This window comes from Rhagoletis zephyria, unplaced genomic scaffold (genome assembly GCF_001687245.7).
Source record: "Rhagoletis zephyria isolate East Lansing unplaced genomic scaffold, Rhagoletis_zephyria_1.1 Rzeph_scaffold_10592, whole genome shotgun sequence".
NCBI lineage: Eukaryota > Metazoa > Arthropoda > Insecta > Diptera > Tephritidae > Rhagoletis > Rhagoletis zephyria.
This window is the reverse complement of record NW_016167669.1, coordinates 5,093-20,930: the sequence shown is the minus strand read 5'-3', so window position 1 is coordinate 20,930 and position 15,838 is coordinate 5,093. Positions and strand designations below refer to the sequence as shown.

The following is a 15,838-nucleotide window of genomic DNA, read 5'->3' as shown; positions in this document are numbered from 1 at the left end:
TTTTTTTTTTTCTATATTTTAAGTTAGACTTCTAGCAATTCATCGGCGAAAACTGCATTCAATCTTATGCATTAGTTTTCGAGTGATATGCGTACAAGCATACAGACAGACAAATATTTTTAAAAATTGTTGTATTGGCTTCAAAAACCGCAAACGAGTCAGCAAAAAAAAATATTTATAAAACAAATTTTTTATTCACTTGAAACTTGCACTTTATTTTACTTGAATTTTGTGAGTATAGATTAAAAAATTCACATTAAAAAATTCGAAATTTTTATGAAAATTTGTTGAATTTTTCTAAACTTTATGTAAAGTTTGAAACTTCAATTTATATGGTTTTGGTTAAAGCATATAAACATATTTTACGTTTATAAAAAAAACAAGAAAAAAGTTGTAACTGCAAAGAGTCACTGCATGTCAAATTGTATGGGACTATGCGGGTATAGGCCAGAAGTATTCTACGTGACATTTTAAACAAAATTTCCGAAGGAACAATGGGTATACAATCAATTTGTAGTTTGCCAAATTGCGAAAAGCAATTTGTTGCAGTGCCGTAAAAAATTGCTTAAATTTTTTATAAAAACATCGAATACGGAATCCATTTCTGCACTTATTGTTCTCCCAAAACTTCCATCAGAAGGGGCAACAGTAAGAATTTTCACATTTTCTTTGAAACATATTTTCGCAATTTGGCAAACACCAAAAAAAAAGCTGGCCCGCCCTAATGTATATATATGAGTATGGTTGCTTTGGCTCACCTCGTAGCGTGTGTCAATTTCAGGCAATTTCTCCAGAAACTCTTCGACCATGATTCATTAAGAAATCCAGAGAAATTGAAGCTGCCTCGTCCACAAATTCAAGCTTCTCGAATTGGCACCTTTGTGTGAGTTTGCTGCTTTTAGGCAAATTTTATGTATATACAGTTAACACTACAATTAATTAGAGTTTAATGTTGTTTAGTGAAAAAGTTTTTAGTGGCTTAGCATTTACAAAAATCCGTTTTTACAGTAATTTGTTTTTCTTTTTTTTTAAGTCTCTCGTCACTCAGTCTGTGCCCAGGTAATTTACATACACTGCTACTGCAATGGTTTTGGTAGCCACCAGAAAAAAGCAACAACCTTTTATACACTTTCACACTTGTTGAAGAGCACTGCTGAACACGGATTAACTGTGATTACACTGTTTGCAATACTTATTTGCACACACACCACACACAGACACACAAGCCCCCACCTCGCTGCTGTCGTCGCACTGCGCCGTTTGCAATTTCGTTATTTGTCTTCTAGAACATTACTTCGACACTGCTTCCGCTGCGTCCATTGCTGCCACTGCCTCTGCTGCCACTTCTACTGTCTGCACTGACGCTGCACACACACACACACCAACGTGCGATGAACTCAATCATACCTTGACTGAACCAATAACTAGCGGTCTCAACCAGTGCCAAACCAACTAAGTCCGCCTAATAGCCAAACCGCACCATCACAGCACGTCTCACCTTGCGGCCGCTCTTGTACTGAATGTGCTGAACAATTTAATCTCACAACGCGAATTACGAATTTATACGCAAAGCTGGAGTGTGCCACAATATTCCTTAGCTGCTAGATGTGTGCTGCTGCCGCCAACTCACGAATAATCGCCGCCACAAATTTGAGTCCCTCTCTACAGGCAAACCGCACACCAACATACGCGTACCAATACTAAGTACTACTGCCAACGAAAACACTCGACGGCCAATGGACCAAGTGCAGCTTCAAACTAAGTAAATCCAAACTGAAAATTTATTTGTAGTTTTATATTCAACACGCCAGCTAGACACCATCAAACTCTCCTAAATATAAATGTATGTACGAATATGTAGAACGGACACAACACAAACCAGCTGCCGAAAACTAAAATGTCACACTGCAAACACAGCGCGACCTCTGTCAGTGCACAAGTCGAACTGAGCATTCGACAAGAAGCTAACGTGTCTATATGATAAAAATCGAAAGGACACACTCGCACACACACACACACACACATACACAGATTTTGTATTGCGTGTGAAAGTTGCAAATGCTGCTTTTAGAGCAAGATGCTTTTGTAAGTGTATGCGTGTTGCGCCACCTACCAACCCTACAGCCTACAAATCTACTTCGAACTACCGAGGTGCCGAAGCACCAAAGTATGGTACTCGAGTTGAGTCGGTCGAGTCGAGAGTCGTAAAGAAGTCGGGAGATTGTCGCATCGATGGTAGCTGGCTGGCTGTTGATGATGGCGCTAGAGCTGATGTTAATGATGTGGACGAATGTTGGATGTTGGCGAAGTGTATAACGGTAAAACGAGTAGCGTTGGACGAGCGGTTGTTTGATGCGCTCTGGCGCGCAAAAGAGCATACCTAAATACAGGCGTCTAGTGAGAGTGGCGGCGAGTCAATGGCCGCAATAAAAAGCAAATAAATATGAAATCCGCCATGGATGGAGGGGAGAGCGCAGAGAAGAATTAAGCGTGTATAAACATTAAAATTAAACTTGTAGCTTGGCTTAGTGTTAAGCTTGAACTCAAGCTGTCGTCAAGTTTCAACTTTTAGCTTTGAAAGAGAAAAGAGTGCAGGCCAGGCTGGAAGTCCGCCGTTCAATGCTGAACAAACGCCTTCGTAGAATTGCAAAAATTTTCCGATGCCATTTTCAAAAATTTATCGATAACTACATGCAAATTTTTTTCGATAACTACATGAAAAAATTTATCGACATTTGCATTCATTTGCATTTAGTTATTGATAAGCATATCGATTGTGTCATCGGTAAATTCACTGACCATTCAATACCATGGATAAGTTCATCGATAACTTTTACGATCAATCGATATATTTTTTCTGTTTCGGTTATCGACACATCGACGGAAATCATTGTTGATATATTTATCTTTTTCCGTTAATTATATTTTAATTGATGCATTTATCGGTAACTTACTAACTTACTTTGCCAAGTTATTTTTAGCATCAGTTGTCGTCGACAAGATTCAATATACCGGTAAATTGCAAAAATACTCCGTAGAATTCGTTATGGCGCGAACGATCGAAACGACGAAATTACTGATGACCATTCGACATACTGTTTTAGCGATGATAATGTTACTCATACGCCACGTACTACGAACGTTCGATTTTAACTTTTCCTTTACGCATACGCCATGAACGAGTAGGGTTCCACGTTATGCCGCAAGAGTAACATTGTTTTCAGCTTCTATTTCATACAATAAATTATTGCACATTTTCATTTGACCATTAACAACCTGTTTATTTATCCATCGATTATCATCGTTAATAACTTGATTTTTTTGGCAAAAGAAAAGGCTTTAAAACAGTTGAAAAAAATAAAAGATTTATTATTTTTATATTCTTTCATTGTTAAAGTCTGAATTTTTTTCATAAAAATTAAAATATATGGGAAAAATTACCTGATCTGCAAAACGTTATACGGATTCATAATCTACGTCCCAATATTAAGTTTACATGTTTTGGCGTTTTTTTGTGTCATTTCAAAACTCGAGATTTTCCTACAGTGTAATCGGTAATTTTAAATTCAAAAAAATATTTCACATTCGCAATCAGCTACCTGGAAAACTATAGAATAAGTCGTGAACTAGCTTTTTGCCATCGCTTGCTTCGCGAAAAGAGCGTCTTTAAAGCGGAGCAGTAAAGACGCCATTTTAAATTTTTTATTTTGCCACATTTAAATTGAAAGGTTACAAGTATTTTGCCATATTTCATTATAATTTTCATTGATAGGAAATTTAGGTAGAGCTCTGGGCCGATTGACGTGAATCGTCCCATATCGAGGGTGTCCTAGACCAAGCGCCCACCCCCTCAAAAATGGAGTGAAATTTTTTTTTTATTGAAAAACGCAAAAATATACCTACCAAATCGGGGATGCTTTATCTTTTGGTGGTATTACCTACATACGTCCGGTTTAGACCGTAATTTTTTTTCTCAAAAGTGCCTTTTTCAACCTCTAAATGATCTTCGAACTTCAAATCGTCCTGTACTGCTTAAATGAGTGAACGGTTTTTATTGGATGCATTACTAAGTCGGGTATGCTCTATTTTTTGGTCGTAGTACAAATTTCCGGTTTCGACCGTTCTCGTTTATGCTTAACAAAATTTTCTATCGTTGTCGATATTTTTTCAAATATAACCATAAACACTCCAAATATCCTAAATGTTCCCGATCTATGTATCGATATACATACATATGTACATTAGGGTGGTCAAGACGAAGTAAAGTCGGAAATTTTTTGCTCTCACTCCTTAGAAAAAATATATTTTTTATTTGGAAATCAATATATATGTATATAGAGTTCGCTCAAAATGCTCAAAGTTTTCCGTTATATGGGGGGAAAAATGTGTGTAGAATTCTTGAAAATTAATATTTTCAATCTAAAAACTGTATTTCTCTTCAAAAGACTTGCAGGAAGTAATCCCAAGTGGTGGTTTAACTATTTCTTAATACTAACTATTACCTATAGGTCTCCAAAAAACCTTAAAAATGGTATAAGGGGACCTATAACAAATCGTTAGTAGTTACTAAAAAAATGGTAAAATAAACAATTGGGTATTATTACTGCAAATCTCCTGAAGAGAAACAGAGTTTTTTGATCGAAAAATATTGATTTACAAAAATTCATTCATTCATGCATTTGTACGAAAAATTGTTATTTGAGCGTTCCCTAAATATTTTTTTGATTTCGAAATAAAACAACAGGGCCATATTTTTTTATGAGAGCGTTAAGATTCCGAATTTACTTTTTTCTCATGCATTTTTGAACCACCTTAATGTACGTCCATACCTGTTTATCGGACTGGTATTAAATATTTTAATCAATCCCGTTACCGATAAGGTCATGCTCTTATTATGAAAATGTATGTGATATCGATATGTTCAATCACATATTTATCATTATTTGTTATCGACCGAAAAGCCGATATTATATTATCCAAATCATTCGATATCGTTTTCTTATTGTTTCATTATTCGCATTATATTCGTATCTCTTTTGGTTCTGTTAGTTTTCGTTTTTATTTTCATTTTGGTATTCATATTTGGATTCAATTCGTATTTATATGTTATCATATTCATATTATGATAACAGCACATCTAATGCTGCTTTAGTTATTTTATTTTATTTATTTCATTTTAGTCTACTTTTTTATTTAATCAATTTTGCTTTTTAAGTTAAAAAAATGTTAAACGTGAATATAAAAATTTAAAGGTCAATGATATTCGTATGTAAGTAACGGCATATTCGCATTTGTAAATAAGAATATACGGTAGCGTCCGTTTTCATACTCATTCCCATGGTCAGCCAAATACTCGTAACATTAACATTAGCAGCATCAGCAAATTATCTGCTTAACTGCACTGTTACCATCAACCATGATACAGTATGGCGATAGTGAAAGCAGTACTAACAGCCTGTTTCGGACATCAAAACATCACATGCTGCTGCTACTGCTGCTGCATAAACCAGTTGACCACTTACTCACCTCATTGCCTTCGTACAGCAGCAAAGTATTCTCGTATACAGCAAACTTTCATAATCTCATAATTTAATAATTACACTGTTGCGCGCTCTCTCTCTCTCTCTCTCTCTGGCCATATCTCTCACTGATCTTTCTAAATTTCCCATACTCTATTGCTGTATCAGGGCAACGTGCACGGCAACCAATAGCATCAATCATTGCTTATACGAACGAAGTTAATATGTGTACTCCACTGCGTATGTGGAACATCCATACGAGTTTCGTATTCGTCAAGGCAGCAAGAGTAAACCACTCAGCAACTTAACAGTTTAATAGCATTAAGTTCATTGTTTTTCAAGTTGCATACTCAGCGTTGCCAAAGCAACTCGTTGATGATGCCGTTACTGTTGCTGATGATGCTACACAGCCAGCTGCTGCTGACGTTCGCATCCTTTGTGATGCTGTATTGGTACGAGCAATCTCTAACGTCATATACCACTCTGAGGCGATGATGCGATTATGAATATGGTTACGTAGGTATGTAAATATGTATGTATGTATGTAAATGCTTACTGATGTCGCGTACGAATAAACTTTGTATTCAAACGCTCGCCAAAACTTGGGAGCATTTTCGACAAGGATGATGCGGTGCATCAACTTGCCGGATATGTTGTCGAATATGTCCTATATTCAGCTATATCCGAATGAAATTGTGCATATAGGTATGTATGTATGTATATGCATTTTTATTCACAGCCACACATCCGTAGTTATATTATAGACATTAATACACCTGCGTGTACATTGGACCGTAAAACAAAATTTTAAATTTTGCGAGGAAATTCCGATTGTTTTTAAGCAATCCATAGCATTTAGAATTTTTCGTCATACCTTCGGCATTTACAGTCGGATCTTAAAATGTGATATATCGATGTTTTTGTCTCGACGGCGGAATTTTTTATTCCAAAGTTCATTGATCTTAAGTACCCCGTTCTAGTACTTACCCACCAGATATCAGTTCGTTTCACCCTAACTTCCCAACCTCACGTCAGTAAATTGAAACAGACCAAAAAGCATTAAAACTTTGCTTAGGCAATATTTTTATTTTTCCATTAGAACTATTTAAAAAAATTTATTTCCGAATGTTCCTTATGTTCGGCCAAAAAAAGAAAAAATGTTTGAAGTTGCTTTGCAAATATACTTTAGAATCAGGAATGTATGGCGATTTCTTTTTTTTGAGTGCTTGTAAGGTGGTATGGTCTAATGTATATAAATAGTAGGTATATACATATATGTACGTATGTGCGCACATACAAGTGTGCGAGCAATTTTTGTGCTTCAACGCATCAACAAAAATAAGTGCAGGAAACACAAAGAACGAAAGACAGTGGACACTTCTGAGACCATCAATGAGAATAAACGGCTACGGATTTTCATACGTATGTACATATACATATGTGTAGGCAAAAGAAGGCAACAAAAAAAAAGACAAAAACTGAAAAATAACACTAGTTTACAAGTAAAATGCCCTACGGACACCACTACATATCCAAGTCCTATATAGAATTGCTCGCTGATTCCAAAAATTAAGTTAATTTTTTGTTGTACATGGCGTATGAGTAACATTCTTTCCTGCTCATTTTTCATACAAAAAAAATCTTTGCCCATTTTCATACGACCACTTATTATTACTTATTTAACTATCCATCGATTTTCTTCATTATCAACTTGATTTTTTTGTAGCAGAACAGTCTTTAACACAGCCTTGAATGTACTAAACGTGCGCTCGACGTGAGTTGATACTTTTTTAAAGACACAAGTGGGAAAAAGACAAATATCTTAAAAAAGGCAAAAAAAAGGCAACATCAAATGTGTATATATGGAATCAGGGAAAGCTAAATCGTGGACATTCTTAATCGAATGTACTCTATCTCTTTAGCAGAAAAAAGGTAAATTTCCATAAAATCCGTTGCCTGCTTATGCGTAGCATTTTCCATGTTAAAGTGTGTATTTTTTTGATTCAAATGAAAATATCTTGGGAAAATTACCCGATCTAGAGGAACGGTATACAGATCCATAATCTACGACCCGAAATTAAGCTCATGTGTTTTGGCGTTTTTTGTGTAATTTTAGCGTTCCTACATTGTTTTCGGTAAGGAACAGTTTAAAATAAAAATTTACCTAAAATTCACATCAAAATAACTTTTTCTAAAAGTTTGCCTTATTTACATACAAAAAGTCTAAATCCTTTTATTAAACATTTTGACGTTTCATAATGTACAATACTTCAAAGTTTTATTGTTGAATGTCGTAAACTTCGAATGGCAAAAATATATTTAGGAGCTTCGCAAGGTACCATAAAAGACATATCGACAGGAGAGCGTTTTTTGTTTTATTTTATTTTATTTTTTATTACGCACAAAATACTTTTTTATGGCACACAAGATAATTTCGCCCACAAGAACGAAATGCATTGTAATATGCGATAAAATATATCTATAATATTTTACCAGGTTATGCGTTGTGGGATAAAGAACAAATTTCGCAATATATGCAAAGTGGTTTATTCTTATTTATTTGCGATAATTGTTTGTAAAAATAGGATTCATATTCCACCAAAAAACATTAAAATAAAATCTCTAAACTTTGTGCAAAACTTAGGAAATTTCAATAAATTTGCATACTTATTTGCAACTTTCTATTCTCATTTATTTAGAAAACTTCTAAGAACGCAGTTTTATAGCCCACTCAACTTTAGTATAAGAAAGTGCAAGTTTGAAGTTACTAGAAAATCGCGTTGATTTTTGGCAATTTTTTTCGCGGAGATTCTTCTATATAAAGTATGCTCGACAATTATTTTTATACCCGAGCGCACTTGTGCACAAAGGTATATTAATTTTGTTCCCATAACGGTTGTTTGTAACAGCCAAAACGAATCGAGATAGATATAGACAAATGTATACATAAATGATCAGAATGAACGGAGAAATCGATTAAGCCATGTCTGTCTGTCCGTCCGTCTGTCCGTCCGTCTGTCCGTCCGTCTGTCCGTCTGTCCGTCCGTCCGTCCGTCCGTGTACACGATAACTCGAGCAAAAATTGAGATATCTCAACGAAATTTTGTATGTAGGTTTCCCTTAATCCAAGGTAGGTTGGTATTGAAAATGGGCGAAATCGGACTGTAACCACGCCCACTTCCCATATAACGGTAATTTTCAGAAATACGAAAACTGCGATATTTTAGTAACTACTGGATATTATTCACTAAAAATTGATATTTACAATAATTTAAGACGAAAAATAAGAATATTATAAATTTTCGGAAAATGGGCGTAGCCACGCCCACTTATGGTTACATGTGTATATCTTGGTAACCGCTGGCACTGTTGTTGGCCTTCGCACGACATACCAAATGGCCGAAAATTTTTAAAATCGGACAATAACCACGCCCATATCCCTTATAACGGTAATTTAGAGAAATACAAAATCTTCAATAAATCAGTAAATATTAAAGACAATTTATTCAAAATTGATGCTTGCAACAACTCTTAACCAAGAAATACGTTTGTGATAAAATTTTGGAAAATGAAAATACGTGCGCCGGGTATTTAATGTTCGGCTCCGCCCGAACTTAGACTTTCTTACTTGTTTGTATGGAGAAAATGAGCAACACCTTCCATTAGAAAAATGCCACATTCAACGCGATTTTGTAGCAACTTCAAACGCGCACTTTCTTATACTAAAATTGAAAATAAATTGGGCTATAAAACTGCATCCTTAGAACTTTTCTAAAAAATGTGAATAAAAAGTTGCAAATTAGTGTGCAAATTTAAAGAATTTTCCTGAATTTTGCACAGAGTTTAGAGATTTTATTACTACGTTTTCTGGTGTAAAATGATCTATATTTTTATAAAAAATTATCGCAAATAAATAATAATAAAAAAACTCTGCATATATTGCGAAAAATTCACATTGCCAATACTTTTATTCGTCACTGTGTGTCGCAATTGTTTACTATTTTAATTTTCAAAAGCTTACATAAGTAAATTCAATTACTTTTCAATTGCAATACATTTCAATATTTTGCCAATTTATATTTTAATCACTAGGATTCAATATTTCCATTCTTAGCCAACATAACTTTTTCTCACGTTCAATATTCATTAGTATCAGTCTGATACCTAACGGTGACTGAATCAAACAGCTTATATGCAGTAGCATCATTGTAGTCCGAAACGTAAAAAATTCATATTTGGTTTACTCAAATTAACACGTCAAAATCAAAAAACAGCCATCTATATCTGTCAAGTAATCGTTTGGAAAAATACGAAAATATCCAGTAGGAAAATAAGAGTTTATTTTTTTGTCACCCGCGCATACGATATTGCGTTTTTCCAACCGAACCGAAATTTTCAAACAATGTTTGATCCCTCTTTTTTTATTTTTAAGCCGTAACTGTGGGCCGGTACAAAACCTGTAGAAAGTTTAATTGGTTCAAGTCTCACACTGATGATTTTTAAGGTTAGGTGATGCATAATCTTCTAAACAAAATGTATGAGTGTTTCGAAAAGTTTGCATATAAATAAACGTGGATACCAGCCACAGCTTTCCATCGTTACCGCTTGAGCTCATGGTTAGATTTGTTTAGGTTTTAGGAGGGTGCATGTCATCTACTTACCGTGTACAGGGAAAATCTCCTGGAAGGAACAACCTCTATTTGGTTTCAGGTCTTCTTTGAACCACGCAAGAAACATTCAACTTTTCGAGATCCCTTAGCTAAAAACAAATTACTTATTTCATACGCTTTCAAGTACGGTAATCCAAATTGGACTTTTTCATAAAAAATGCACTTTTTTTTTTGCTTTGCTGAAGTTGGCAAAATCGGCCCAGTAATCAGTCCAATGCTAAACGATAGCTGAGCGATTCGTTCGTAATGCAATTAAATGGAACTCCGTTCGGAATCAATTTTTAACCTTCCTCCTTTCTTGGATGCTAGCACCGCATAACTTTGAGCCACGTTAACCGATTTCGATAATTGTTTTAAGGGAAATGCGGTACCTCCGAGGTAGTCCCATACTAACTTGGTTTAGATCCGATCATTGGATCATGAAGAAATTAACGGTACTCAAAAACTTGCTTAGGAGAATTGAAGTCGGTTTTGTTTTATGCTTAAAAATTACTTGACGAAGCCAGCGTATGCATTTTAATTTGCCTTGCTATGTCCATACCGTTGTAAAGCTCATTCCGCTGATCGTTCCATCGTCAGCAGTATTCGCCTTATAATCGATTATTGAAGTGAAACTTCTTTATCGAGTTCGGAGATGTTTGCGCTAAAAATCCAATGCCTTCGTGACGGTAGTATAGGTATATGGCGAATGCGTGGACAGAAAAAGAAAATTTGGTTTAAGATTAACCCTCTAGTAGGCCAATTTTTTTATGAGTTGAAAAATTCAGGAATGGGTGATTTTAGCACGAGAAATCCAAAACTGATGTCCATTTCGATCTGTGACAGTAACTTTTTCCTACAGGGGAGAAAAACCAAGACCGTCTGGAGACGGGCTCGCCGATATACTTACACATATTTTCAGCTTTCTCTTACACAATGTTGACCTACGAACCGGCAATGCCGTCTGCAGACGGTCAAAAATGCAAAACTGGGGTTTTATATGTCGGCAAGCCGGTCTGTAGGCGGTCTTTGTTCGAAAGCAATTTTCTCCATTTCGAAGGGTGACATAATTATAAAACTTATATTAAAATACGGTGCTTTTAACAACGAAATCCACCGAATTTTTTTATATCAAAAAATTTTTCAAAAGAAAAAATTTCTTTAATTACGAAATTACTAAATGGCAAGAAATAATTAATTTTAACCGTGTTTTCAAAATCTGTAATTCAACTGCCGATTAAAATAAAACGGATTGACATAACGGATTAAAATTTACTTCGCCGTAAGGGTACGATTTTTGTCTAAAGATCGTGCCTTACGAATATAGAAAAATATTATTATAGGTCCACTAAAAAGGTGTTTAGTTAACGACCGTCTGGAGGCGGTTCTGCCTACTAGAGGGTTAAAGTTAAGAAGCAGAATGAGATTAGGGTTAAAGTTATTATTACAAATGAAAAGAAGAGGAGAAAAACTAAAACGAAAACATAATGAGGGTAAGGAAAAGATGGATATAGATAATTATAATAAAAGTACAAAGACTAAGGCAAAGATAGAGATAAAGACGAATAAAAATATGAAGATGTAGACAATACTAAAGCCAAAGAAAAGAATAGAGATATATAGAGGGATAGAGATAGGGATAGAGTCACCCAACCTCACCTCATCTCATCTTAACTCAACTAACTTCTGCAAACTTCTTTCTTTCAGAAATTTTCTCTAATTTTTAATTTTTTTGTTTTACGTTTCAAGTCTTTGCATTTGTAATAATTTGTCTAAGGTGTTTATGCCTACCTTTTTTTCTGACGCTGAGAATTTTCCCAACAGGTTGGTAGCTTATAAATATGTATGTATGAATATATAGGTAAATAGATGTATAATTCATGCATAAATATGTTTGTAATATAAATACATACCTTGAGAAATACAAATCAATACAAATGTGTAGTTATTTGACCAAAACATATTCCAGGACACATATGCAAGTATATATTAGGGCGTGTCGAAAAACACAATATGTTTGATACGGAAATTGTATAGGTCTTAAAAGGTGTTATTTTAATCCCTTATTCTAGAATAGAAATCCTGGTTCTCTGCGACAATGTCTTCAGTCTGCGGAACGAGCTTAAAAATTCGAAAATAAGAGTAGGAATACCAGTTTTTAATATTTTTAAAACGACTTTTGTAGATCAAATCCGGAACTTATTTCCTATAATACAATAATACTAAAATAAATTGGGAAAAATAAAAGTTAGTGACATCAATTAATCTTTGTTTCTTACTTCGCCTTATTAGTTGATTAAAATATTGATATTACTTACTTTAAATTTGCCCAATTTATTTTTTTTTTATGAATTTATGACAGGAAATAAGTTCCGGATCTGATCTACTCAAGTCGTTCAAATTTTCAAGCACATTTTGCAGACTGAAGATATCGTCGCATAAGCCAGGATTTCATTTATGTGATAACGGATTTAAATAGCACATTTTAGGACCTATACAATTTTCGTATCAAAGATGTTGTGTTTTTCGACCCGCCCTAGTATACATATGTATTTATGTATGCATGTATAGGAATGCATGTAAGTAAATTCATGTTCTCCTTTATATGGACATACAGACATACATATTTGTATACTCGTATATAAGTGTATGTAGCTAATTGTTGACATAAAAAATGTTTCGAATCGCTTTTGTTGATAGGAAATCAAAAATATACGTGAGCAAGTGTGACTAAGGAGTAACGCCTCCAACTCTTTATAAACGGGCAGAGAAATGAAAATATATATGAACGTACATATGTATATGTATACATACATATGTATGAACGCAATAGGGATATTCACGATCCAGTGCAACCTGTCTAGCATGGTGCATAGATAGTATAAATAGCATGATTGACTAATTTTGTTGTTGTTTAAACACATGATTAAACAACAACAATCATGCTATTTATGCCATCTATGCACCATGCTAGACGGTATGCACCGGATTGTGAATACCCTAATGTAATTATATACATATATATACCCAAGAAACATTGGGCTTGGTTAACAATTCGAAAATGAGTGGAAAACAAATATTTTTGATTCGAGGTTTAGGTCATTCTCCAGCAAAACGGAGCCTTCGTTATCCTTTGTAATTTCCTTCGTTATGAATTCAAAATCCAGCCCATTATCGAATTGAAATTTTAATGAGAGAGAGTGATTGTCTTATAAGTATTTCCCTTCGATAATGAGCTGGATTTCACTTTCTCCCTTGTTACTATGGTTTTCATTTTTTTCGAACCCATATCGTGTGTACTTTGGTAAACTAAGGTTGGTTATAAGTTCATCCTCAGTTAGATATGCAATGTTTATTTGGTACTTATACACTCACAAATACGTATGTACGTACCTTTGATGCAAGAGCGTCATAATCCAAAAAATCCAAAAACTCGAGAAAAAATGATTCAAAGTTGACAATTTACATGTGTAAGCTTCTAGAGTAAAAATGAATACACATATTCTTCTGACGAGCTATTGTTAATCGATACAGCTATGAAATTTTTATACAACACACATAAGGCAAAAGTTACTTATGAACGTTTCTTAATGTTTGACAAACTAAGAGACAGTATTAGTTATGAAACAACGTTTTGCATTATGTTACTAGAGTACCTGCAATTTGCCGAATGTCCAAGAAGGTCCCATAGTGAAGTCTATATATATGAATAGTGTAATTAGAATAGTATATACATACTAGAGCTCTCGATTTTGTTCGCACATTTTCAAACAGCCCGGGTATATGAGCAACGAGTACTCGCACACTTGTTCAATGCTCAATACTCGAAAGTTTTCGAGCATGACCTTGAGCAATTCGAGTTTTCTCGAGTAATTTGAGCAATGCTTTTTTGATTTTATTGACTTTTGCCCGTACTTTTTTCAAATTTTACAAATTATTTATATAGTACAGCACCAAGATCGTAACATGCATTTAGGTACATATGTAAACTAATATTTTAATAAAGGGTCCTGGCTAAATCAGCCATTGGCAAAATAACCACTTCAAGTGCCAGATCGTTCATTGGCGGTATGGCCCCTTGTAGTGGCCACAAAGTAAATCGATTTTCTGATTTCTTCTTGTTCTAATGACAAGTAGTGGTAGTTCACATTCTTTATGCGTATAATACATTTTCGTATAAGTGGCTTTTGGACGCGCTTCAAAAAATAACCGTGGTCGGTCCAGCATATAATTGCAGTGGTCAAATTGTCAATGGGCGATTTGGCCAGGACTCTTATGCCAGCACGCCACTTATTACTACTTACATCATATCTGCAAGAGCCGCTGAAGAACCAAGGCGTTGCCGCCAGAACAATTAATAAAATTGTTGGTTATGTACATATATTGCATTGTGCCAGAGCACAATCTCGAAAGGGATAGCGCCACACTCAATTTTTATGATGATACATTTGTATTTAATATTAATTATTTATTTGGTATTGGTTTGAAAAGCAGCTGCTGACAAATAAAATTGACAATTTTTATTTTGTTGATCAAAATGTTCAAAAGCTCGAAAAGTTTGAACAAATATTTGAGCAGTTGAGCTATGAACGAGTTTCGAGCGAGTATCGAGCTACTCGCATTGCTCGATACCCGGGTTTCTAGAGCTCTAATACATACTTATAGTGAGATATGGGTAGTCGATACAGCTATGAAATTTTTACACAATTTATGCTGACTTTCCACTAGGCATTAAATGACAAAATTTTTAATGACAATGTCGGGTATCTGTTTGGGCCAACATGAATACGCCTGAATATAAATTACTTACGTCTTGTCTTCTAATCAAATATGTTTACACTTTAATTCAAGCGCTTTTTTACTTAAAAAAAATGAATTTATAATATTTAGCTCCTATCTAGAAGAGACATGGCGCAATAAACAGGTGAACTATTAGAACAGCTTTTTTTCTTTATTTTCTGACACTCGGCTGCCTAATAGTCAAATTTTAAAGACACATTTTCAAATAAGGCAGTGTCAAAATCTCTCTTCGAGCTCTGATTACTTCGCCTGATATAATTCCGTAATGTAGAAGAGGTTCACTGAGGAAGTTTAGTATTAAAATGAACAAAAATGTCAGTGTAATTTTTAAATTATTTCTAGTTGGAGAAAAATATTAGTAAGTAGTGTTTAATATAAGTTCCAGACCACTAAATATTTTTGTTAAAAAAAAAAACACTTTTTATTTCATTTAAATAGCGTAAAATCACTATTTTATCAAACAAATTAAAATCTAAATAACTTGCTGCTGACGCGCTGCATTATTTTCCTGCAGTTATGCGGCGCAGCTGCGTGTTTCCAATGCAATTAAAAATAAAAATAGATGAAAAGTAAAAAACTGGTATATGTGCAAGAATAAAGACATACTTTGTATATGCATACGATTTATTTCTGCGCCCTTGAGTCCACCTGTTGACGTGCTTTCTTTAGTTTGCAACTATGTAAGTACTAGCTATACAGCTGCGGTTACTATCTTGCCAGTCGCAGAAATGTCGGCATATTAGGAGTTACATATATATGAATGTAAATATGTGCTGCTAAGGAATAATTGCCGCCAAATAAAATGCATTAAAATTTACCAAGTAACTAACCGAAGGCTCTTTTCTAACATCAAATATGTTTTTTATTCTA

At 34.5% G+C, this 15,838-nt stretch overlaps 1 protein-coding gene across 1 annotated transcript in view; it reads right to left on the bottom strand.

Moving 5' to 3' along the window:
* Window positions 1-5,869: 5,869 nt before the first annotated feature.
* The window catches only part of LOC108376517 (beta-1,3-galactosyltransferase 1-like), a 12,807-nt gene continuing 2,838 nt past the window's right edge, over window positions 5,870-15,838 (bottom strand). The window contains 1 exon segment of the mRNA XM_017632741.1: window positions 5,870-5,963. Coding sequence (XP_017488230.1) covers window positions 5,870-5,963 — 94 coding nt within the window.